The 27,936-nt window shown below is 32.9% G+C and overlaps 1 protein-coding gene across 1 annotated transcript in view; it reads left to right on the forward strand.

The window, feature by feature from the left end:
- The first annotated feature begins 483 nt into the window (after nucleotides 1-483).
- The window catches only part of LOC129218325 (histone-lysine N-trimethyltransferase SMYD5-like), a 130,528-nt gene continuing 103,075 nt past the window's right edge, over nucleotides 484-27,936 (forward strand). The window contains exon 1 of the mRNA XM_054852561.1: nucleotides 484-534. Coding sequence (XP_054708536.1) covers nucleotides 484-534 — 51 coding nt within the window. The remainder of the gene's footprint in view (nucleotides 535-27,936) is intronic.

Below are 27,936 nucleotides of genomic sequence, written 5' to 3' on the forward strand. Positions count from 1 at the left end.
CGTCGTGACAACCTTGAATATCGTGATTTGACATTGACAACCGATTTATTTTTTTAGCTCTGTAGTTTAATGTGGAAGGATTTTGAGGGATATTTCCTGCTCCTTGCATTCTTCTTTATCATCATTATTCGTTCATCTACACGCACAACAGCTTGTTAGCATTTTTCTTTACGAAAAAACCTAATTTCGACAGCTAACGCCACGCTCCCAATACCATTAACATTACCATGTGCGTTTGTTTTGCATAAGGAGCCGAATCCGCGGTGTTCTTCTTCTCGGCGTGAAAGTATCCCATAAAAATGATGTAAATTTTCAAAATTTTCGATGGCAACATCAATTGTTCACTATTTATTAAATTGTCGTAAGTGCGGCGCGCAGACTTTCAAAAAAAGTTGAATTTGATTGACTTTTTTTTTACACTGTTGAAGCGATTTTACTGCAGTGTTTTGATGACGGTGCTGTGCGAAATCCACAAAATTTTAAATGGATGACTATCTACCTCGCGTTGAAGTTCGTGTTATTGATGAAGAAAAGGTAAATAGGGGAAAAAAATTGTGATCTTGTCCTCAAATCTGTGGATTTGTTCATAGTTTTGCTTTTTATAGCTCTTTGTGAGGTTCCAGTACTTTTATTTTATTACATTTGGCATTGTGGTTATTATTTATGACTGGACTTATCGTTTCCACTTATAAAGTATATAAAAGCATTATTTCATAAAACGAAACAATCGATATTTTTCAAACGTGTGATTATTTTCTTTGAATGAGTTTTACCTGTGTCATTTTCCGTTGAATTTTTCGATAATGTTGAAAAGCAAAGATGTTGCTTTGCATAGATGCTTTATTATTTAAAACCTATTTTGACCTTACTTTTAAAACATTATTTAAATTAGGGATGCACCGAATAACATATTTCACCCAATACCGAATATTCGGTTAAAGTTGTAACCGAATGTTCGGCCGAATACGAAATATTTTAGTATTTTTCTAAAATTGTCTCAGTATTATCATTACATGCCAGTTTCAAATCGCAATGTTTATCTATTTTGTGAGATGAAAGTACATTTCCTTACAACATCCCAAATTTCTCTGCATTAAGTATAATTATCTATTTGAAATTAATAAAATGAAATGAGTCATTTCCAAAGCAAATTAATAGTAAATAGCTTAATTGGTCTATGTGTATATCTGCAATTCTGCATAAATTATTTCTAGGGATGCACCGGATATCCGGTAACTATCCGGCCTATCCGGCTGATTTTTTTTTTTAACTATCCGGAACTATGAGGTATCCGATCCAGCAAACCACTCCGGATTCGGATATCCGACAGTTTTTTGCAGGATATCCGGGCAGTTATCCGGTAAAAATGTGAGAGATATCCGGGGTTGATGTGGGGTTATCCGGTACAAAATGAGGGTTTAATTTTGAATTTACTTTTGCAAAAATTTCAGTTAAAGCTTTCACTGTTTCATAAACTTTTCGATGATGCTTTCTCTTTTAATTGCTGCTTTAAAAACGACCATTCCTCTTCAAACCTAGCTTCTGGCATTCCCCCGCGTCCCCCCCCCTCTTTTTCGCGAATCTGCTGACTGTATGTTGCCAATAATTTCTCCATCCCTCTCTCACTCTCTCTGCTTTAACACGCTGAAGTGAAAAGTCGACCTTGCAATGGTTCATATCAAAGTGCATGAAGTTGGAAGAGCGGCCATGTTTAAAATTAAAATACAGTCGAGTTCCGACTTGCGGGAGGAATGCATTCCACTACTCCTCTCGCGTAAGTTGAAATTTAGCGTAGTAGAAAAATGTATGAATTCGGATTTTTAGAAACACACAAAAAAATTTTAGGCATTTGTAAACACCTCTCACACTATTTTGAACCATTTCTTAACTATATATTACCGTTTCTTGCATAAAAAAAGCTGTATTATTCAACATAAAACTCTGTTACGATGTACAAAATTAATGGTTAATGGGAGAGAGACATGTAAATAGTGATGTGGATCGGGTAAATACCCAGTGGGTAGGTAAATATTTTTTGGGTACTTACCCGGGTATTTACCCAAGGCCTGGGTAAATACCCAAAAACTGGGTATTTTACAAAAAATGCAAAACGTGAATGGGAATTTGTTTTTTAAATCTAAATATGAAATAATTAGTAAAATTGATACATACATATGTATTACACAGTTTATAATATTTTTTATTGAAAGACTTGATGAAATTATGAAGAAAAAGGATTGATTAAGTATTTTTATGCTAACATTTATGTTGTACTGTAGTTATTTTTTTATTAAATTGTTTTGTTCTTTAAATTAAACATTGTAAAACAGCTGAAAGGTCTCTATTTTTTCTCCCACTCAATACATATGCTTGAAATACAATAACAAGTCAAAGTCAAAATAACAAAATGAAATAAGCGAACTAAGGACTGATACATTATCACGGGATAGACCAGCCACTTCGTTCGCAAGGTCCATTCTTCAGAACATCTTTGTTTTGTTCCTTTCTATTTTTGAATTTTAAATGTGTCTGTATATTTTGTGTGTGCGTGCGTGTCTATTATATATATATCCGTGGATGGCTAATTATCGAAACTTGTTTTCCTAATTAGTCGAGGCGCAATCCCCTGCTATTAGTTTTAGGTTTGAGCTCTTGTTTATTGTTTATAGTTTAGCATGTGGTACATTTGCCCAATGTTACTCTATATTGCATGTACTGGAGCTTAAACATTCTCTTTCAGTTCATAGTTAAAAAAATTTTGGTCTTATGACCATATTTAATGAATCCTCCACGGCTGATGAGCTCTGGATTCACACTTTGTCATTTCCTATTTAATAGCTATTTGTAATTTTCCTTTTTATTATTATTTTTATATAATTTGTTTAATATTTGGAATTTGGCTTGCTTATTTTATAAATATGTATATATACATATATATGAGATGCAGAATACGCCTGAACACTTGAACTAGGTTTGGAGGAAATTTCTGCAAAAGATATAGGTAAATAAATAGTAATAATAAATTGAGCGACATTTTGTTGCATTTTGATGTCGTGCAGGGATATATTACTAGGTTATAAAAGACTAGGACCTTAAAAAATTGATGCTTGTTTTTTTTTTTTTTTTGTTTTTGTAACCAGTTAAGGTTTTTGCTTTTTGTAGAATGACTTTTTATATCTGAAATTTGGCTATCAACATTGATTAGGCATATCCAGCACATTTAATGTGAATATCATATTAGATTGCTAAGTTGTTTCACTCAATACTTCTTTAAATATGTGATCAAAAAGAATTTTTGGGCAAAAATTTATTGTTTTGTATAAGGTTGGTTATATACATACATAGTGAAATACATATATAAAAGTATTTTAGTTGAATATAAATTTTTGAAATAAATACCCGGGTAAATACCCACTTTGGGTATTTACCCGGGTATATACCCTGGGTATTTACCCCTGAAAATAAATACCCGGGTATTTTACATCACTACATGTAAATAAAACAATAATATAGTTACAGTGTATTAATAATTTAATAATGCACGCTTTGGTGCCATTATATCTCATGAACATTAAAACGAAGAATGAAAGAAACTAATGAAAAATGCGGAATAGTTGCACTGAAACAAAGCAATGTTTAGAGTAGTACGGTGTGGAAACTTCCGTTTTCAGTGATACTAAAAGGATGAAGAACCATCAAGAAACCAATATGTAGTGACCAATGACGTAGTCGATGCTTGTACCCAACGCGCGCAGTTGTACAAACGAACTATTTTCGAAATTATATTTGCTTGTATATTTCTACACATGCTAAAATCCTTTCATTGCATTCATTTATATCCAAAATTTTGTGTTGCGTTTGTATTTTTTCCATTTTCAGTTATCCGTAAAAGATTTCTCCCCCTTTTTAAAATTATTCCACTTCAGTAAAAATGAGTTGAGATCTACCTGGAAAAAAAAAACATCCACAAAAAAAAAAAAAAAAAATCTCAGAACAAACGTACAATTCATTTTATTGAAAGCATGACACATTTTAGTGGAAGGAGAAGGGAGGGTGGCAGATCGGCATCCGACTATCACCGAATAATGTAGAAAAACTTCTGTTTGTAATGAAAAATCTAAAATATTCCCCTGCATTGATAAATATTCTTAAGTGTATATTGCATGAAATGAAGCATAATTATAACTGTCATATTCAACGCCGATCTTAACTTGAGTCCATTGGAAATTTTAGAATGTTGAGTAAAGTAATAATTGCTTTTCCCAGAATAATTATTTTAACTAAGACTTTCAACTGATATTTAGCATTTAAAATAGACGGTGAATATAGCAGTAAAAATAACAGCTTTTAAGTTATTGCTTCATTTTCTTCTTTCAAATTTTTTAATTGTATAGTATAATTTTTAATAATATATTTAAGAATTTAATTTGTATTTTTTAAGAATGTGTATTTTTATTTTTTCTAGAATTAAAGTAAAATTTAAGTTTATTGTTCAAATATAAATTTATAAATTCATTTAAGAAAGATTGAACATGTTTAGCATATTTTTTAATATTATATACAGTGGCTCCCAAAAGTGTTCGTACACTTTGAATTTTTTTAGTAAAACCAAAATAACGCGAAACTGAATTCGAATATATATTCGAAGTCCAATATTTTTTCACATCATTCCTATGTCATTCTAAGTACAACCCGCAGTAGTTTTTTCAAAATATTGACGGATCTTCTTTTTGAAATGGGTCAAAAAACAAAGAGACAAGAGAAATCACAGACCACAAAAGTCATCGTACACTCAAATATTTTCGAATAAATTCATGATTAAAATTTTCATATGCCATTTATTTAATATTTTTGCATTGTGTTGACCCGTAAAAGTAATTTGGCTTTAATTTTTTGTTCATTTATTCCTTAATATTGTGCTTATTACATTAAAATGGCTGGTATTCGTATAAAGCAACCAACACCATTCAAAATTTGAATTTTTTTTCTCACGGTAGTGGTAAATTATTTTAAAATGTTTCAAAATTAGATAATTTATACCATTCCATAGTAAAATGCTAGATAAAAGGCTTTAAAGAAAAGACTGGGACCGAAAACAAGGTAAGAAAAGGTCAACTGGCAAAGTTAACAAAGCGTGATCGGAGATTTTAAGTTAAAAAAAATATGAACAATACAAATTTGAGTGCTGTAAATGTTTCTTCAGAGTTAAATTAAATATTTTACATTTAATTTTCACCTAAAATTGTTCACCAAGTTCTCTGATTAGCTGGATTAAATGGAACCTCTTCCCGCAGAAATTTTCTTGGTCGTGCGAAAAACAGAAAGCTTACGCTTTTCGTCGCAAAATCAATGATAAATAAGCTCAAAACGTTTTATAATTACGTCTTACTCACAGATGAAAATGAATTCAACATTTTTGGTTAAATTGTTGTATAACTGTAAGTAGAAGAAAAAATTAGGAACTTAATCTTAAGAACTCAGTTGGATCAGTTAATCAAGACGGTGGAAGTGTTATAGTGTGAGGGTGCATATCAGCATCAGGACTTGGTAGTTTGGAATTTTTTGATGAAATAATGAATCATGCCATTCCTTCAAATATTTTAAAACCCAATTTTGAACTCTTAGCCAAAAATTTGGTTATTGGAAACAACTTTGTTTTTTATCACGATAACGATAAGAAGCACACGGTTTTCAAAGTTTGCGTCTAGTGCCTCGAAAATTGTCCTAAAGTTTAGAAAATACCCCTTTAATCTCCGGATTTGAACTTAATGCAACATATTTAGAGATCTAGTGGCTAGATTATGAAAATACGACTTTGAAACGAAAACAGAACTAGAAACAGTAAAACTCAAAGTGCGATTGAACACTTACTCAGAAATTACGCAAAAAAAGAAAGAAAAAAGAATGAAATTTATTCCTAGGCGTTTAAAAGGTGTTGTTGATACTGCATGATACTCTACTAAATAATAACTTAATAAAAAGTTAGATTATTCAAAAATGTATAGACATTTTTTAAAGTGTACGAAGACTTTTGTGAGATAAAATTTCCGGCACTTTTCGGCTTTTTTATTTTTAAAAAAAGAAGTCTTAATATTTTTTTAAAAACTTTTCATGTAGTTTTGTTAAAAATGATCATAGATCTTAGAATTAAATATCTATTCCTAAATATTAATTCTAACCAATGGATAGGGGCCAATTTCACTGAAAGTCGTAGGTGTACGAACACTTTTGGGAGCCACTGTATAAGATGTTAATTTGCATCATTAAGAATGTGTAACTTTATTTTTTGGAATTTAGTAAAATTTCAAGTTGATTATTTAAGAATTGGTTTATTAATTTATTTTTAAAAGCGTGAACGTGTTTAACACGACTCTTAATAGTTTGTTTAAAATGTTAATTTGCATCATTTACAAATGTGAATCTTTATTTTCTGAAATTAAAGTGAAATTTTCAGTTGATTATTTAAGTATAATTTTATTTATGTTTAAAAAAAAATTGTTAACATGTTGAGAACGACTTTCAATACTATATTTAAGATATTAATTTGCATTTTTTAATAATGTGAATCGTTATTTTCTGGAATTAAAGGGAAATTTTAAGTTGATTATTTAAGCGTAAGTTTATTAATTTGTTTTTAAAAAGTGAACGCGTTGAGAATGACTCTTAATACTGTATTTAAGATGTTAATTTGCATCTTTTAAGAGAGTGAATCTTTGTTTTCTGGAATTAAAGTAAAATTTTCAGTTGATTATTTTAGCATAAGTTTATTAATTTGTTAACTGGGGTGCCCACCTGGGGGGGGATGTTTTAGGGATATTTTTCTATTTGGGGGGTATTTATGGTTTTTAGGGGGTGGGCCCTTGCTCTTAAAGGGGGGCACCCCTGTATTTAAGATGCTAATTTGCATCTTTAGAGAAAATGTACCTTTATTTCTGGAATTAAAGTAAAACTTTAAGTTGATTATTCAAGTTTATTTATTTATTTTTTGAGTCAAACTGGCCCTGTTTTAATATTTTCTTTTTTAACTTGTATGTTAGAAAAATTTTGCATGTGTATTATCTGTAATAAAAATGATTTCAAAGCAAAGTTTTATTTTTTGTTATTTCTAAATTGGAAACAAGAAAATGTATTACTTTATGATGAAGTTTTAAAAAAATTCTACACGTCATGCAAATCTAATAACAAATATGACTCATTATACGACCTTTAAGATTTCAACTATGAATAATTAAAAGTTTAACCCATGTGTACATTACATACAGAATTAATTTTTGCCGAAAGTTTGTCTCTTTCGAAAAAATCTGTCGAAATTAAACAATATTTTAATGTTTCATTTTATATATAGCACAATCCTAAGGGCAATTCCACCGTTACGGACGTAACAATCACAGACTTTAAACACACATGATTTCAATTTGGTTTCATATAGAGCTACAAATTTTTTTTCTGTTGTATAGTTTGGTGTTATTAATGCTATCAAAAATTTGGGTGCAGATTGCTTTATTAGAAAAAGTGACAAAAATTAAAAACTGCCTGTTACGGACGTAACTCAGAAAACAGCAAAATGTATACATTGTCATACAATTGCCAATATTCCTGTGAATTATTCATAGATTTCTAAAATTTTCTTTGAAATACTTGTTCTTGAGATTTCAAGCTTTCTAAAACCATAAAGTTTTCATGGATATTGTTTGGAAAATTTATGATAGAAATTTATATATTTGTTACGGACGTAACAAAAAAGTGTTACGGACGTAACATGTCTGATATGGTAATTGCACAAAGCAAATAAAAGCTTGTGTATACTAATAAGTTTTGTTAAGAGAGTGCAACGGTCTAGATTAACACATTATTATGCCCATTTAAGTTACACTTTAATAGTTTTTAAAGATTTGTGGAGATAGGGAGCATTTCCCATGCATATACTAACCGCCATGTAAATAAATATAAAATATAAATTGGTGCGTCATAAAAAGTGCAATTATCCAAGGGGAAATTAAGCAAAACAAAAGTGGAATTATTCAGTTACAAATAAATTTTTCAAATTTTTAACATGAACATGGAAGGAGAGGGGGGAGGGGGCTTCTACAAGAGAGTACTTTTACAGTTTAAGAATTTTCGATGATTTTCTCTATCTCTCAACAAACATATTAACTGCCAAATTTCTTTTAAAGTTTAACGGTTGCCTTTGATTTCGATCGCTTTTTAACAGAATGGCACGTTTTTGCCAACAGTGGAAAAAAATTGTCGAAACTGACATAGGAAAAATGCATTTTGGCCAACATTTGCCTAAGTAATCTAAATCTTGCTTCAAAACTAAATGTGTTTTATCTGAGGATCAGATGTAGCTAGTTTAATAATATTTAGTACTTTTAATTCTAATCTAATCATTCTTTTTAATTTAAGTTTTAAAACTATAAAATATTCAACGCATCAATGAAACAGTAATCTAAGTATTTTTTTGTGGAGAGTAAATAACAATAAAAAGTAACTCAGTAACTTTGGTTTAAACTATTCAAGCAGGACAAAATTCTTATCTCTAAGTTATTAAATAAGAAGTAATATCAATTTGGCTATGCTTTCAGAATGATAGAAGTTTGAAGAGAAAAACTATACTTAATATCTGTAATATAAATTAAAAAAAAAAATATTAATGAAAATTACGCACGATATGCTTTGGATTTCATCGTGTTAAATGATCAAGTAATTTTCGCAAGAATCTACTTGGAGAACACTATTCTTTTGTGTCATAGTGCATTGATGAAGCAAAGTTTAAGAATTTAAGGAACCCTCTAGAATATTTTTATGCACGTTAATAAGCATTAATTGCTAATCTAGAATTATTAACAGCAATTGAATTTATTGCATGATTTGGAGGACAAAAAAATCATACCTTGAGATTAACACCTCAGAGCAACAGTAGGATATCTTGGTGTTATTCCTAGGATTAGATGTCTTAACGTTGCTCTGAGGCGACGATGTGTATTTCAATAATTTTAAAAAATGAAATTAAATATCCACTAATATTTATAAAATTTTGAAATTCAGTGTTAGAAGTTTTGTTATATCATATTACATGTCATACCCTATATTTTCATTTCCCATCCTGTGCTTTTTTTCTTTTTAATTGGAAATATACATGTGTTACGGACGTAACGTACTGCTTTTTGTTACGTCCGTAACAAAAAATGTTACGTCTGTAACGCCATTTTTTTAAAAACTAAAGAAATTCTAATGTTTTAAACTATGGTAAACAATTACTCTAATGGATTGCTAAAAGGACAAAAAAGAATTTCTTTTAATTTTGATTTTTTAGGAAGTAACGACAACTTTTGCTAAATTTTTGTTACGGACGTAACATTGAACTTCATTTTTTTTAAATTTAAATTGCCTGATTTTATTTTGTAAAAAAATAAAAATAAATGCATGTTATTATAGTATTATGTTAATAGTTTCAGCTGTATTGCAATTAATTTTGGTTATTTTTATTTTGCTATTAGAAATAAGCGTTTGAATTAGGGGTATTTTTTTCTGATTGTTTTGAAGACCCGACTATCATACTTCCAACTAGGAAAAAAAATTATTATTTAATTTTTATTCAAAAAGCAATGCAATATTCTGAAAATACACATTTCAAGCTTTACAATGATGTATAATATAGCAAAATAACTGCAATATGAAATTTTGACCTACTGGTTTCACTTTTCATGGAATTGCCCCTAAATTAAAATATAGAGGCTCTAATAAAGTACATTTGAATTTACTTAACATGTTTTTAAAGAAATGATATGTGGAACAAGTTTGATTTATTGTTTTGAAACGGCGTTGTAGAAAAATATGCGAACATGGAATGCAATCGAAATGCCGGATATCCGAATCCGGCAGGTAAGGGGGCATCGGATATCCGGTATCCGGCAAAATCATTATCCGGTGCATCCCTAATTATTTCCTGATACAATAACTGATAATCATTAAAACAATGGTAAACATAAAGAATTACATTCACACACAAATACAATCCTAATTTGCTTAAAAAATCATTTTAATTACAGTTTATTCAAGTAATTTTCTGCCACATTCGTCTCTTCAGTGACTGAATAATTACATCAAAATTAGAGTTGAGCATTCAAGTTCAAACATTGACAGATCATTTTTATCTTTAAGTGCAAAGAATTGGGAATAAGATTTTAAATTTACTTCGGATGCGATAATATTGGTGCATAAAATTTTGAATTGACTTTGTCCCGAAAGCATTGCATAGTTTAAAAAAATAGAATGTTAGGGAACATTGTGTTGGTTTATTGTCCATTAATATCTACTTTTAACACACATGCTTCATTTGGTTGCAAAATTTGACAGAACCGGTAATCAGGCATGGATACAGGGGAGGGGAAAGCCCCCCATCTGAAGCATGAAATGGTGCTGTCTAAAAGGAGCACCGAGGGCGGCCACCCCCAAAGCTTTTATAGACCTATACAATGAAGACATATTTTATCTATTAAAAAAAAGCTATACTGATTAGATACTCTCGCAAGCAATTCAAACAACAAACTATTTAACAAACTTTGTGTTTGACAATCGTGGATGTGTGGAGAGAAAGTGAAAAATTGCGACTCCCGTGAGAGTAACATATATGAATGACGAACTAAAATGTTGAACTTTTCCCCCATTATGACAATTTTTCTGATTAAAATCTTGAATGAACTGCCCGGTTTCAGATCAGGTAGGAGGACGGGGCCCTTGCCTCGGGAAGCAAATTTAAATGTAGCTCCAAAACGAAGATCCAAAAGGATGCCATGACCTCTTTGACAAAACTAAAGAAGGCTTAAAATTGCGTTTCTAGGACTTTACTTTCAGAAAATTTCGCTGGTTGAACCATCGATCTTAAGGACCCAATTAAGTCTGATTCACCTCTTCCACTTTAACTTAATCAAACATAGCCTAAAAATGTTGGTTCCAAAATCCAAAACGTGTTTTCAGACGACAGCCCTTCCTACGTCATATAAAATTGTTTTGTCATTTTTTGAAATTTTTGCAGTGGACGACCCCGAAATCCATTCGCAAACATTACTACTAAAGACAGTCTCAATTAGCATCTTTAGAGAAGCCCCTAATTCCACCCCCTCTCACTTAACGTATTGAAAAACAAACTAAAATTGCTTTTTTCAAACATCAGTTTCAAGAACTTTTGGGGAAAGACCCCGGATCCTCGTTTTCCCCGACTCAATCACTATACCTGAAAATTTCGTTTTTAGACGGTTCCGTGGAGCCACAGCTTCCTGCCTAAACTACCCTGAAATTGCCTTCAGTTTCAAAAACACTGTTCGTGAGGGCTCACTAAACCCCCGCCCACTCTTAGTCACATCGTTATCAAACAATGCTTAAAATACCATTTTGGGACTTATGTTTCTAAAGAATTCCGGTATAGAACTGCTAGGCTTATGGTAACTTTTTACGGCATTAGGGCATATCCATCAATCGTCGAGGTGAGGTGGACAAAAGTCTATAGTTATATTTTTCAGATATTAATGTTGAAAAATATCCGAAAGATCCGTAGAAGCTTCCCAGTTTTGTCAACATCACCAAAGATAATATAAAATTGCGATTTTAGAAATATCCGCTTAAGAGCCCCAAAATCCTTCCTTCCCAAAAATAGCCTATAATGGATTTCAGTTCCGAAAAATATTTTGGTTCGGAATATTTTCACATTTTTCCTATTGCTTTCAAATCTAGCCAAAAACGGGTTTTTGAAAAAATAGTGCTGAGAAATTACCGGAGGACAACCGCCAGATCCCTTACCATCACCAAAGACGGCCTAAATTTGCGTTTTAAACTTATATTTTGAAATATTTCAATGGGAGGCGATTAAATCTCCCTCCCTCTTGCAACGTAAATAAAGGTAACCCAAAATTGCAGGTTTAAAATTTCAGTTTTGGAGATTTTTCGGGAAGAACGCCGATCCTTTCTAAGCTACGGTCTTAAAAAATAGCTTCAAATTGATTTCAATTTTAAAAGAATTTAAGGAAAGAACTGCAACATTACTTTTACCTAAAGTCTCGCAAATGTTCCTAAAATTGCGATATTTGACGTCAATTTTAGAAACTTTCTCCATGCACCTTGAATGTGCCCTACTCTTTTGTCCTTACAACCAAGCACCACTAAAGATTAACTAAAAATAATTTTCATACGCCAATTTCGATCATTTTCTTGGAGCAATCCTCCTCCCCTGAACCCCTGACATCTCCCCCCACGCTTCCCCTTCCTCCGTCCCTTCTCTGATGTCACCCAAGAAAGACTATAAAATGCAAAAAGTAACAACGTATAAAAAGCACAAATTCGCAGATGGTAATCTACGAATTTGTGCTTTTTATACGTTGTTACTTTTCGTTTCTTTACAACAGCACAAAGGTATTTATTGATCATAATATATAAAAATCTTCTGTGCGAACGTTTGTCACCATAAGGCTTCAAACGGCTGGACCGATTTTGATCAAATTAAATTGTGGGAAGCATGGTTTCGAAGCGCAATAGATCGAATCGGAAATGTTTTTCTTAATTAATTAATTGAAACATTGGATGGTTATATCTCCCAGATGATTAATATTTATTTTAACCTATTGTTGAGCGAGAACTGAAATAAATATTTAACCCGTTGCCGAACCACAATATAAAAGTCAGCTCTCCTTTTCTATATGAAATTTCCTACTGTGATGTGTCAATTGAGAATAGATAAAACGTAGAGAGAGGGAGAGTGAAGCCTTCATTTCTTGAAAGCAACGATTTTAGGTCCCGAGATATATTTTAAAGTAAAGTACTGGAAGGTTCATGCAAAACGTGTGTTCTGCCGTCGTAGTTGAACCATGTGACCGGATCGGTGCTTTAGGTTTTCCTAACCAAATGATCAGAAAGTACGTACCTAGCAACATTTGTTTTTCGGCTCAAATTCATCTGAGTTTTGGCACCTATGTCAATAATACTTTAAGGATTATCCAACTAATCAGTTCATTATTAAAGGAAAAAATGATGAAATTTAAAGACGAAACCAATTTTATTTTTGTCCAGATAAATTACAACAGGGTAGTTCTGTACACAAAAGATCAGTGATGTGGAAGATCTTTATCTTTGGTGGAAAGAACAAATTAGGCAATGATGCACGGATCGGCTAGATTACAGTAACGTGGTGGCTTGGCGACTTTGGCTATAAACAATCGAGTTGCTTGATCATTTGTTTACATTTTAAAGCTAATGTTATTGTAATTTATTGTATTTTTTTGTTTATTTGGCGAAATATTTCAAATTACAAAGAATTGCTTTTCGTTTTTAAAGAGTTTTTAGTCATTTTAGTTGAAGAATGTTTATTTTAAATCGGGAGGGGAATGTGGGAAGGTTGAGTTATTTTCGCTTATTCAGAGAACTGTTTTACCTTAATATTTTTTTTTAACGATATCCTTTCGATTGTTTTATTCTTTTTCATATGGGGGATGTTGCAGCGGGATTTTTCGTTTGTTCTCGATGGGTAGTTAGTTTTTTATACTTAATATCTGAGGACGCTTTTTATCCTATAGTTAATAAAACAACTGCTCATTGGGCATTGAATAAATCAAGTTGTTACAAATATACGCATTCTGACACCAAGCAGCTTAAAACAATTTCTTTTTACTTATTTTTTTCAACAAAACGGTTCAAACACTTGATGGTTTATTGATATTTTTTAACTTTTCAACTTACAAAGTTTGAACAGAACAACGTCTGTCGGGTCCTCTAGTCTTACTATAAAATGCATTTTTACGACTAGTATATTTTGGTATTACTTTCTTCAAAGATACAAATTGTACTTAAGAAGTTTCTTACTACAGTACAACCTCGATATCTCAAATCTCTCGGGACAGGGAAAAATTTCGAGATATCGAGTTTTTGAGTTATCAAGGTTTTAAAAAAATTACACTAGTAACTCTCACATTTACACACACGTACGCTATATGCATTTATATATACTATGGGACCACTTCGAATTACAATCAATAAAGTAGTCTTCAATATTTCACTAGATTTGAAATTTTCTAATTGTCGAAAGTGCACAGGACGAGATTTTGAAATGAACAACAATTTCAGCTTGGTTTTTTCACCTAAAAATTTAAAAATGCTAATTTTATCTTTAACCAGTACTCTCATTCACAAAGTTCTCAGCAGCCATTTTGTAGAAGTTAAAAAAGCTGAATGATAAAAATGAGGAACGCATTTTCCGTTTTCGCTTGAAAACTGACGGAAGAAAAATCGAATCCCTTTCCTCAAAGTGGACAACATGTTCGAGAGAAATGCACAAAGAATTCTAAACTCTTGAAAACACAGCACCCCCTTCATGCCAACACTCTTCTATTATCTTTCTCCAGTCCCCTATTAACAAAATTTCGAAAGAAAGGGATGAAAAACGTTAAGCAATTGTCTCTGATACTGGTTTTGCTACAAAAATTGCCAAAGCAAAACCACAATTGAAGCTTGCTTCTGTGCAAAAATTTCGACATATCAAGGGTTTCGAAAAATAAATTTCGATATAACTATGGAAAATACATAGGGGTTTTTACAGAAAATGCTGGGGAAAATTTTTGTTTCGAGACATCAAGGGTTTCGAGATAAGGAGGTTCGAGATATCAAGGTTTGACTGTATAAAAAATTTCTTCATTTTTATAAGATCTGTTTCGCATACAGTCCACAGATGGCTCTGCGCAAGCGTGTAACTCTCTAATGAAAAAAATAAGTGTGAGTTCTAATATCAAGGAGTAAGGCCGTCTTTTCCAATTGTAGTGCAATTTACTTTTCAATTATTAGATTTTCAGAGTTCAAGATTGAGATGGCTTCCCACATATGAATTCTACTAATACAACAAACAAGCAGGTAAGAGAAAATAATTTTCGAAACATTCTAATTCATATTTATTTCCTAACATTTTTGGTCCGCTCGCCGGAGACCAGTGAGAAACGTTCTATTCTAAATTCTTGCTTGTTTTGTTGTTTCAGCAAATGCTTTATATTGTCTTAATTCAATTAGAGAAACATTCAAAAGTATATTTTGTTTAAATGTGTTAAACTTTAAAGCGTACAAAGTGCACATACTAGGATTTAATGCAAATTTACGAAATGCATTATTTCAAATTTGAGATTATTCAAAAAGTTTCAAACTGTTTAATAAGTGGTTGTTTTCTTTTTATTTGATTGGTTGATTATTCTTATTTGGTAAATTACTGGTAGTCTGCCATTGTCGTACCTTTTCAAATAATTTACAAAAGTTTCAGTTTCGTTTTACCCTTTAGACTGTTTATTCCTTGGTAATTCTTGTTGCGATTTTCTCCCCTCGCTTCCCCACCGTCTCGGTGACGCGCCAAGATAGTATTTTCTTTCGTTCTTTGGACTAGACATTCGTTCATTCCCGCACAGCTGCGTTGTTTTTCTTTAATAAAATTGTTTTATTTTCTATATTCAAATGAATATGGACGCTTTGTTAAAAAAAAAAGAGTGTCAAATCTTCGATTACAAAACTCCAAAAGAAAACAGCAGAGGAAATTGAGAATTTAAATAAGGTGGGTTTATTAGCTAGGGAGGAAAGATTCATAGAATTTAAAACTGAGGTAAAGGGTATTTTGGATCCTATTATAAGTATTTGCGAAGAAAAAGATGAGGAAACTTATTGTACGGAAAAGGACGATCTTTTACACTTTAGAGGCAGTACTTGTCACTATAGATACTCGGCTTGTACCTTCTGTGGTAAATTCCGAGTTTCAGGTTAAAACCCAGGATTCAAGCCAAACTTCAATCCCAGCTCAGTCAGCTGAAGTAAAATTGCCTACGTTATCCCTACCTGTATTTTCCGGTGCAACTGAGGAGTGGCTTACCTTTTCCGATCTTTTTGAAGCTGCAGTTTCCAACAATCAAAATTTGACGGGAGCACAAAAATTGCAATATTTAAAAGGGAGTTTAAGGTCAGATGCGTTAAAAATCGTAAACTCTTTATCGATTACCAATGATAATTTCGAAATTGCTTGGAGATTGCTAAGGGATAGATACTTTAATAAAAGAGAAATTATGTCCTCCTTAATGAAAAGATTTATCAATATAATACCCTTAAGTGGAGAATCTTCCACACAAATTTTGAATTTGATAGATTCTACTAAGGAATTTGTAAGGATGTTAGAGTCCTTCGAATATGAGATTGATCCAACTGCCGATACCCTTTTGATGCATATGATATTGTTCAAGCTTGATACAAATTCAAGAACTTGGTTTGAGAGAACCTTTTCAACTGATGTCATTCCAAAGTTGGACAAACTATTGCAATTTCTTGCAACACAAGCGAGATCCATCCCAAGTTTAACTACCAAGAGAAACGTTCAAAGAAAGGTGACTTTGGTTGCGTCTAGCGCCCAGTCACAATGTCCTCTCTGTAATAGAGAGCATGCATTGTCGAGGTGTGATAAATTCTTAAAATTGTCAGTACAAGAGCGTTCAAATTTCGTTAAATCAAATAATGTTTGTTTTAACTGCTTAATTCAATTTTACAGTGTGAAAACTTGCAAAAGCTAGTTTAGATGTAGAATGTGCAAAAAAACCCACCACAGTTTACTTCATATCGAAAATGTTAGCGCTAGGGGAAGACAGGGTCCTGTAAATGTGTCAAATTCGACTGGACTTTCTATCAACGCCCCTGTGTTTTCACCTGCCCTTGTTCCAAGTACCAGAGCCGTGTCCAAGGGGAGGGTTTTAGGGGTTAAACCCCTCCCATTGAAAGAAAAAAATCAATGAATCATTAAACGATTTTCCAAAATGTATTTTAAGTTTTAATTAATTTTAGAGTTAAACTCTGACACAGTATTCACCCTCTTTAATATTTCCCCATGTTTAACAATTAGCATTTCCTCAATTGTAGGATTCTCAAGCCCCTTCGCTTCTAAGTACTTGAAAAAATTAACGACGAAGGAATGGCTGAAGAGTCCGGCAATGCTGTAAGCATGCAGGGGAAAATTATTTAAAAGAATATTATACAATAAAGTAGCCCCCCCCCCCCAAAAAAAAAAAACTTAATGGCAGGGAAAATGGTTACTTTGCTTACTGTTAGGTTTTTTTTATGGTTACACCTTTAGTGTTGGATGAATTAGTCGTTTCACACATTAGAAAAGTGTTTCTATGCGAAACAGCAATTTCTTTTAAATAAAATTTTTATTTTCATTAAATTCCTGTTCAATGTTATTTGATGGAAAAACAAAAGAAAAAAAAAGAAAGAAACTAGTATTAGGTGGCATAAAAGAAATATGTTTGCTTTTACAAAATGTTCAACTGTACAAATAAGATTTCATTAAAAAAAAACACACAAAGCGTATATAAAAAAAAAGCCTAGTGGTAAAAAGTTTCAACCCCTCCCTTTATGAAATCCTGGACACGGGCCTGCCAAGTACTAATGAATTGAGGGAAAATTCTGAAGTGGTGGATGTTACATCTTGTCTTTCTGATGTGGGCCCAGACGTTCAAATTCTCCTCTGCACGGCTCTGATTCAAGTAAGAGATATTTGGGGTAACTATCAGACCTGTAGATGTCTTTTGGATAGCGGAAGCCAGGCTTCGCTTATTACAAATGAGTGTATTGAAAAATTGGGCTTGCACAGGAAAAAGGCCAATGTTCGTATTTCGTGTTTGGGTGCTTCCGATATGCGTACAAATGGGATTGCTGAGATTCAATTCACCTCACATTTTCCATCTCAAAAGTCCTTTGAAGCGCCCATGTATGTGGTTAACAAAATTGTAGGTATGCTACCACATCACAACTTAGATTCCTCAATGTGCAAATTATTTGGGGATATTTCTCTGACTGATCCAACATTTTACAAGAGTGGTCCGATTGATGTACTTCTCGGTATTGACCTTACTTTGCCATTGCTAAAGGGCCAAACGTTATCGTTAGGTAAGGATAAACCATTTGCCATTCGTTCAGAACTGGGTTAGATAATTGGCGGTAAGGCTAATTTTGGTGATCAAAATTCTCTTCATGTAAATAATATTCAGTTAGTGTCAGATCATCTAATCAATAAATTTTGGGAATTAGATTCTGTACCATGTGCTAAACCCTTAACTTCTTTAGAAAAGTCGTGTGAAGATCATTTCGCAAAGACACATTCTAGGGATGAGAATGGCAGATATACAGTAAGGTTACCATTTCATACACCTCCCACGCGGTTAGGTGATTCAAAACAAAATGCAATTCGTAGGCTAATCAGCGCGGAACGCCATCTCATTTCTAATCTAGAAAAATACGAACTCTATCGCAAATTCATGAAGGAATACCTTGATCTAAAGCACATGGAGCTGGTTCCAGATTTTGAAATTAATAACATCAATAGTTTGTACCTCCCTCATCACAGAGTTGTTAGAAACACTAGCTCTACAACTAAGCTCTGCGTCGTCTTCGGCGCTTCAAGTAAAACCTCGTCTGAACTTTCTTTAAACGATTTGCTCATGGTTGGACCAAGAGTACAGCCAGAACTTTTCCCTATCCTGATTCAGTTTCGACTTTTCAATGTAGCCATTTGCGCTGATGTGGAAAAGATGTTCCGCCAGATTAAAGTTCATGAGGAAGACATAGACTGGCAAAGAATTCTTTGGAGGGAGTCTCCAAACGAACCAATAAAAGAATATCGTCTAACTACTGTTACCTACGGAACATCCTCAGCACCATTCCTCTCCACGAGAACCTTACGACAGCTTGCCTAGACGAACAAGAGAATTTTCCAGCCGCTTCAAGAGCTACCCGTTGTCACTTTTATGTAGATGATTTGCTGAGTGGGAGTGCGACAAAAAAGGAAGCCATTCAACTGGTATCCGAGCTGCAGGAGATGATGAAAAAGGGAGGCTTTTCTTTACGTAAATGGGTGTCAAACGATCCCGACGTACTGGCAATCATTTCAAAAGAATTACAGGCAATTGATTCAAAACACACGATCAACGATGACCAACCTGGCAAGATTCTGCGAATAGCTTGGCTTCCAGATGTTGACAAGTTCACCTTTACCATCACCGTCAATGAGATGGACGTATGGACAAAACGTAAGGTACTTTCTGAAGTCGCTAAAATCTTTGACCCCTTGGGCTGGTTGGCACCTACAGTTATCATTTCCAAAATCTTCCTCCAAGAGCTGTGGAGCCATCATCTAAGCTGGGACGAGGAGCTACCTGATTCTCTGGCAAAGCAGTGGAGAACATTTCAAGAACAGCTTCCTGTACTTACAAATATCAAAATTCCACGCTGTATTCTCATTCCCCAGGCTTCAGACGTGCAAGTACACGGATTCTGCGACTCTTCAGAGAAGGCCTATTGTGCAGCTATATACATTCGTTCCCAGGATGTAACCCTAGCTGTGACATCCAGACTGCTAACATCAAAGACGGGTGTCTCTCCAGTAAAACCGCAGTCTTTACCTCGATTGGAACTCTGTTCTGCTTTACTTCTTGCCAATTTGTTGCAAGCTACCTTGCCAACGCTAACTGTGCCAATCTCTGAGACATTTGCGTGGTCTGATTCCAAGATCACACTGGCATGGCTGAAGTCTGAACCAAGAAGATGGCAACCGTTCGTAGCTAATCGAGTAGCACAAATTCAAGAGCTGACTCCTAATGTGCACTGGAACCATGTGAGCGGTCTGAAGAATCCTGCTCATTGCGGAACCAGAGGGATACCTCCAACTTAACTAGAAAGGTGCGACTTGTGGTTCAACGAACCTGATTGGCTAAGGAGTTCTACTTTTCCTAATGGAGGGTTTGAGGATAATCCAGAATTGCAAAAAGACATGTCTGTAGAAGCTAAAGGAACATCCAAGCTGGTTATGCTGCAAGTGGTTGATGCTTCTTTCAAGGCAGAGTTTTTTCAGAAATTTTCGTCTTGGAATAAGTTGAAGAGAGTTGTAGCCTATTGTTTAAGATTTGGGAAGAACTGTTCTCTGGCTGTGGATAAAAGAAATGTCTTTTTTAACAACGACAGAATTGCACGAAGCCGAGAAAAGGATTTTAAGATTTATCCAGCAGGATCATTTCTTGACGGAGGTCTCCTATCTGTCAGCGTTAAAGCAGCTTCCTTCGAACAACAAGATTAATCCCTTGACTCCGTTCTACGATGATTCCGGAATAATTCGTGTCGGTGGGAGACTAAAAAATTCAATGCTTTCAGAATCGCAGAAGCATCCCATCTTGCTTCCTAAAACCGACCATGTTGTGAATTTAATTATTGCCGATTATCATCTAAAACTTCTTCATGCCGGTCCACAACTTCTCCAAGCAGCTCTCAGAGAAAAATTTTGGATTCTTTCAGCCAGAGATGCAGTTAGAAGAGTTGTAAGAAAATATATCCCGTGCTTCAGAAATCGTCCAAGGCTCGCTGGTCAAATCATGGGAGATCTTCCAATGTCCAGAGTTTGCCCCTCTTCTCTCTTCCAAGGAACTGGTATTGACTTTGCAGGCCCATTCTTAATACGGAACTCCAAGGGAAGAGGAAGCCGCAATACTAAAAGCTACATCTGCGTCTTCGTCTGCCTCGCAACGAAGGCAGTTCATCTTGAAGTCGTCAGCGACATGTCATCAAAAGCCTTTATCGCTTGTTTAAAAAGATTCGTGGCACGCAGAGGTAGGCCATCTGACCTCTTCTGCGATCAAGGAAGTAATTTTTATGGAGGGAGCAGAGAGCTCAGGAAGGAGTTTCGTCAGTTGATGAAGGAAAACGACGTACATCAATTTCTGGTAACAGACAACATCACCTTTCACTTCAATCCTCCATCTGCTCCCCACTTCGGAGGAATTTGGGAGGCTACCGTGAAATCGTTCAAGTTTCATTTGAAAAGAGTTGTTGGAGCCACCAGTCTCACATTCGAAGAATTAGCCACGTTATCAAGTCAAATTGAGGCATGCCTTAATTCTAGACCACTATGTGCATTATCTAGCAGTCCAGATGATCCGTCTGTTCCGACTCCAGGACATTTTCTAATAGGAAAAGCATTAACAGCTGTTCCTCAACCTACGGTTCCAGACGACATCAGTCATTGCGATCGTTGGCGATTGCTTATAAGAATGATCCAACATTTTTGGAATAGATGGTCGTCCGAGTATTTGACATTGCTACAATCAAGAGCGAAGTGGCGCAATTCTCAAAAGAACCTTGACATTGGAGATCTTGTTTTAATCAAATACGACAACTTACCTCCACTACAGTGGAAATTAGGGAAGGTCACGGAAACGTTCCCTGGTAAAGACAATAAAGTTTGTGTGGTCAAGGTAAAAACCGACACTGGTAAGCTTGTTAGACCGATTGCAAAACTGTGTCCCCTTCCTATAGACACTTGAGCATTCTTGAACTATGCCTAATTTTTCTTTCTAATATTGTAGAAAGTTAAGGTCGTCTATTCATCTGTAACGCTAATTACTTAATTTCATTAATTTAGAAGTATTATTTATTGTTAATTTATATTCATTTAGTATGTTTAACTTAATTCATTAATTTTGAAACCCCTCAGTGTTTCAAGGGGGGCGGTATGTTTCGTATACAGTCTACAGATGGCGCTGTGCAAGCGTGTAACTCTCTAATAAAAAAAATAAGTATAAGTTCTAATATCAAGGAGTGAGGCCGTCTTTTCTAATTGTAGTGCAATTTACTTTTCAATTATTAGATTTTCAGAGTTCAAGATTGAGATGGCTTCCCGCATATGAATTCTACTAATACAAAAACAAGCAGGTAAGAGAAAATAATTTTCGTAACATTCTAATTCATATTTATTTCCTAACAAGATCATTCTTCTGTTTCTCCCCCCCCCCCCCTCTTTTATATAGACGTTAAAGATTAGTCAAAATATGCAAATTACTCTTGAGGGGCGGCACATTAGATCTTTGCATACGGGCTACGACACCCTAAGATCGGCCCTGCCCTAGTCATCCCTTTGATTTTTTATGTCTTAAATTCAAATTATTGTTGCGATAAAAGTTACTAATAAAAACAAGAATCTTAATGAGTAGTGTCCTATCGCAATTCGTGCTTGCAAAAAACATAATTTGAATTCAAGATTTCAAAATTCAAATAATTTTTTTATGTAAATATTGAAGCAAGGGAAAGCAGCGTGTTGCACACTTTTAGTGACTGTTTTCTCATGAAAAGCCCAACAAAACTAATGAGACGGAGAGAGACATGGAGTTCACTGGCTTCTGTGCTCTCGGCTTTCTCACTTTTAGCATTGGAGCAATGAGGTACCAATATCGAAGACTATAGGCAGATTCAATAACATTGAAAAAAGGTCTTAGTTAATAAGGGACCATTCTTTAATTATGTAAAGATGATTTTTGTAATTTTGGAGGAGTGAGCTTCCTGCAATGACAAAGTATCAGGAGAAAAAAATTTCAATCTGGAAATTTTTCAGTGAAGAAGTCAGAAGTTTTGTTCGTCTTATCCAAAACTTTCTTTTTGTTCTATGTGTAATCCGTGACGTTTTTAATGTAGTTCAATAGTAAACCAAACTTAATTAACAAAATGTTCACTTTAGTCGTGATTTTGTATTAACCGTGATCATATTAACAGAGTTCAACTGTATATTTCTAGTCGAATTTACTGTATGCATTGTGTTTAAAACTTGATGAGTGTTCTGCATTTTAAATGATTGAGTGCTTCATGTTTTGAAGTGTAGTCTTATTTCCACATTTTTAACTGATATGTATGTGGCTCGTTTATGCTTAATTTGTTGTTGTCCGTCGCTTTTATTTGTTGCATTATACTCTCTTTTTGTCATCTTTTTTTTTTTTTTGGTGCAGAGAGAACGAATTTTATTCACTTTTCAAATCCAAATTTTGAATGAAGTTCTGCCTCCTAAAAATTTGTTAACTTCACTATATAAAATCCAGACATTACACCAAGGTATAAAATAATAATACAAAAAACCTGCATCGATTCAATATTGAAGCGTAAAAATCTCATATTTCAAGAACTTGGTCTCTTAACATTTTATTATAGAAGAACAGATTCTTCCCTACAATTTGACCGCAAACTGTCTAGTTCAAGTCCTTTTACACAAGTTCCAAGTGTATATAAAATTGATATTAAAGCATATTTTTCTTCTAATGTGATACAGTGGAATCAATTGGACCAGGTTAATAGGACCAGCCGCTTATTCGGACCAAATCTTAAAGAAACAAAGCCCAAAACACAATTCAAGTATTATTTACTTATTGGAATCAAAAATCCATTTAATCAGACCAAGGATCATGAAAAAAAATTAAAAATGGCCCACGGGTAGTTAACAAAGTTTTCCCTAAAACTTGTTTAGCGCAAATCCAGCAACCGTACATACATATACAGTTTTCGGTATAAAAGATTTATTTTTCGAGATACAGAGTTGATTCTTTTTGCATTTTGATCAATATTGTATTGTAATGTCAAATTTATAATTAAATTTAACATTTAAATGTATTAAAATAGCTAAAAAAATCTTTTGACAGCAAAATTGAGTTCCATTTCAGACTTTGACTTGTGCTCAGAAAGTGCTAAATAGCAATTTTAGCCCTCCAAAATCTTCAAAATCCAATATATTCTCAAAAACTAGATTAAAAATGGTACACACTGATGCAATAAAATTGGTGGGGTTTTGATCAAGTTAGAGATGATCAAAATTGTACTTTTGAAATGTAAAAAATTCAACCTAAGGCATCCTCTACTTGACCAAAGAATACACTAATAAATTAAGGCTTTGAGTGCTATAAGGGCATATTTATTAGATAAACTAAATTGAAGAAAAATCTTAATATTAATACAAGCTTCTTTTTTTTTTTTTTTTTTTTTTTTTGATAATATTTAACACAACTGCTGAAGTTAGAGAACTCTCAACTTCTAAGGTTGGGCTGTTCTATCATTTGTCAATGTCAGATATATAGCAAAATAGCCAGTTTCTATGGGAAGTGGATGTATTTATTAGCTCTTAGAGATGTCATCTTCATTTTCAAAAGTTTTAATCATGTTATAAGTAAAAATCTTGCAATTATTTCACAACGGTTTTTTGGAAGTCCTAGCTATTACCACACAAATATGATTGAGTGTCAAATTTGTTATAATTTTTGTAATTCACTTTAATATCAATTATGTGAAATTCTGTAAATTGAAAACTCATTTAACCTCGTCGGTTTACTTTTTTTTTTTTTTTTTGTTAAGCATGCAAAATCAGTTTAAAGCTTAACTAGAAGTCAATCATTCTGCAGGCGCCAAATTATGCAGCCAATTATTTCAATTCAATTCATTTTTCAACCAAACCCACCGGCAAGTTTTTGGGAAACTGAATCATTCTAAGTATGAAAATGCTACGCAATAAACTCTAAAAAAATCTAAAAGTATATTGTTAGTACTTAAAGTTGAAGAGGGAAAAAAAACAACAAAAAATACTATAGATTGTTTCATTAATAAAAATATTAATGATAAAGTGTTCAAGCTGTGTCTTACTAATTTTAATTTGTATTTTCTGACTTGTGTTACATACATTTAATGAATATTTTTTCAACTGAATTATCCTCATATAAATAATAGCCAACGATCGAGTAACCTGCGAGTTTCAACAATGAAACTTGTGCCACAGCATGATAATTTGATAATATGATTTGGTAGAGTTTAACATGCAGGGAAAGGCTTTATTGTGACAAAGCTGAACTCGATCCAGTAACCTAGCTGTTTTATTGGTAAGACCATCATTTTAGGAGAGTGAAGAATCGAAAAAAGTGATTGAAAATTAGTGCTATCCACTGGAGTTAGGGTTAAAATTTCAAACATAAAAATATCACCAAACAGGCCATTGCTTCTTTCAAATGTAGAAGAGTAGAAGCAATTTTCACCCGTCATACCTTAATGAGCGATTTTCTAGTATTAATATTGTCGAAAACATCGTGTGTAGAAGTCTATTGGTAAATGTAAAAATGTTTAGAGCCTGAAATCAAGTTTCTGTGGTCTTATGACAAAAAATTTTCAGTATTCTTTTCACCCGGAATTTTTGATTTACCGAAGCAAATAAAGGAGATCACCTAAAACTGCTTGTCAGAAGGCCTCTGAAACTTATCTCAGGTCTTAAAAATGTTTATACTTACAAATATGATTTCTGTGTATGGTTGTTTTAATTATATTACTATAACAATAAAAAAATATATTTGATAAATGTCATACAAATCAGAACTTGCAAAGACAAATCAATCAGACATAATTTTGTAAACTGTCTTCATAGTTATATTGACGAAACAATTCACAGTATATTTTGTTTTTCAACTTTAAACCTAAAAACATAGTTATAAAATAATCATTTACTAAAAGAGTTTTATTTTCATCTTCAATCATTTTCTAATTTAGCAATTTAAAAGTTACTTCATACTGCCAATGTTAACTTAAAAATGCTTGGCAAAAAAATAAATTTTGGTAAACCGACATAGATGAAACAAATTTTCCATAAGAGGTTCAAGTGTATTTTTAAAAAAACAACATAAATTTGACATTCGGTCACATTTTGTGCAGTAAAAACCGGAAATTTTTGTCATAGAACGCAGCTAAGATCAAGCAGGCAATAATGTAGATACAGCTTTAGAGTGACCACCTTTCGCGTGGACTATTGGCAAGCAACCAGTGAAGACAAAAACAAATAAATGAATCCAGTAGAGGGAAAAAAAGGTTCTTAGTTCATAAAATATAATATAGTTCTAAATTTGTGAGTTGGTGTTATGAACATAAATTTCTATAAAGACCAAAGTAGTTGCAACTTCCAAGAGTCGTTGTGAAATAATTGTAAAAATTTAAGTTATAACATGATTAAAACTTTTGAAGATAAAGCTGGCATCTGCAGAATCAAATAAATGCATCCACTTCCCCCTAGAAACTGGCTGTTTTCCTGTATATCTGGTTTTTGATAGTACAGCCCATTCTTAGAACTTGAGAGTTCTCAACTTCAGCTGTCGTTCTAAATATTATCAAAAAAAAAAAAGCTTATATTAATATTTTTCCTTCAAATTAGTTTATTTAATAAACATGCCCTAGTAGTACTGAAAACCTGAATTTATTTATTAGTATATTCTTTGATCTAGTAGAGGGCACCTTTGAGTGATTTTTGTACATGTCAAAAGTTCAAATTTGATCATCTCTAACTTGATTAAAACTAAAGACCTCACCAATTTTATTGTTTAAGTTTGTATCCTTTTTAACCTAGTTTTTGGGAATATATTGGATTTTGAAGGTTTTGGAGGGCTAAAATTGCTATTTAGCACTTTCAGAGCACAAATCAATGTCCGAAATTGAACTCAATTTTGCTGTTTAAAGACTTTTTAGCTATTTTAATATATTTAAACTTTTAATTTAATTATAAATTTAACTTCATAATACTGATAAAAATGCAAAAAAAAAAAATCAACTCGATCTTGAAAAATAAATCTTATATAGTGAAAGCTGTATATGAATGTACGGTTGCTGGATTTGCGGTTTTCGCTAAACGACAAGTTTTAGGGAAAACTTTGAAGTGCTACCATTCAAAAAGTAATTGATATATTAAGATAAAAAATTCCATTTATTCTTATATCCACATATAGAACAACCTCGCAGAGTTTCATCAAAATCTGGGAACCTTGGGTGTCCACCCCTGGAGGATTTGTCATGGAATGACCCGGAAGTAAATACATTACACCTTAATTAATTTTGTGTACATGACAAAGTACATATTGTTGCAAAACTATATTAAGCGAACATTGAGGCACATTATTACAGCTGGGATATCATACTTCAAATAAAACTTTTGCTCCAAAATGTTTAAGACTCATCGTGAAGACACTAAAAAGTAGAAAAGTTGGGCTAAATTTAATAGTCAACATTCAAAATTTCAAGTAAGTTTGCAATCGGTTTTAATAATTATGGAGCACCCCTGTTTTATAAATTTGTTGCATAATATGCTAATTGAATTGAAAATAGGATTTTACTTCCATAAATCAAAATAACAATCTAGGAAATGAAAACCAGACAAGAGTTACAGAACAATGAATAAATAAATTTAAAGGAAGAAAAGCATAAAAATATATTAGGAAAAAATAGATTTAACTATATCAAATCATTTATTCATTTTATTTTATTTATTTATTTATTTATTTTATTATTTTTTTTTTTTTTTTGCGCTTGTCCGGGGGGGGGGGGGGGATCCGCGGAGGTTTGAAGTTTGGGAACCCAGTTTAGGACCTAGTTTAGAACCTAGTTTAGGAGGTTTGAAGTTTGGGGCCCTAGTAATTGCCCATTTTGCAAAAAAAAATTAGGTGGTATCAAAAGGTGATGATTTTCTTTTTAAAACATAAACCGTAAAATGAAAGATTAAAAATATAAAAATTTATATATTGTAATTTTTTTTAAAGGCTTGGTGAAATCTTATCAAAAAAACCTCAAAATTTAGAATGAACTATTCTAAAACTTAAATAGGATGTTTGCTTTTTTTTGTAATAAGTTAAGCTTTTTACTTTTTGTAGAATGGCTTTTTATACCTGAAATTTGGCTATCAACATTGATTGGGCATATCCAACACATTTAATGTGAATATCATGTTAGATTGCTAAATTGTTTCACACAATGATTCTTTAAATATGTGATCAAAATACAATTTTTTAGCAAAAATTTATTGTTTTGTATATGGTTGGTTAAATATACTTAGTGGAATACATACAGAAAAGTATTTTAGTTGAATATAAATTTTTGAAATAAATACCCAGGTAAATACCTATTTTGGGTATTTACCCCTAAAAATAAATACCCGGGTATTTTACATCACTACTTTACTTTAATTTATTTTTTACTGTAAAAATTTCATAAGCAGCAATTTTTCTTCTTTGTATGCTTACTATTCGTATGGGACTCTTGATAATCATAAGGACATTTATA

The sequence above is a fragment of the Uloborus diversus genome, chromosome 3 (assembly GCF_026930045.1).
Source record: "Uloborus diversus isolate 005 chromosome 3, Udiv.v.3.1, whole genome shotgun sequence".
NCBI classification, from domain to species: domain Eukaryota; kingdom Metazoa; phylum Arthropoda; class Arachnida; order Araneae; family Uloboridae; genus Uloborus; species Uloborus diversus.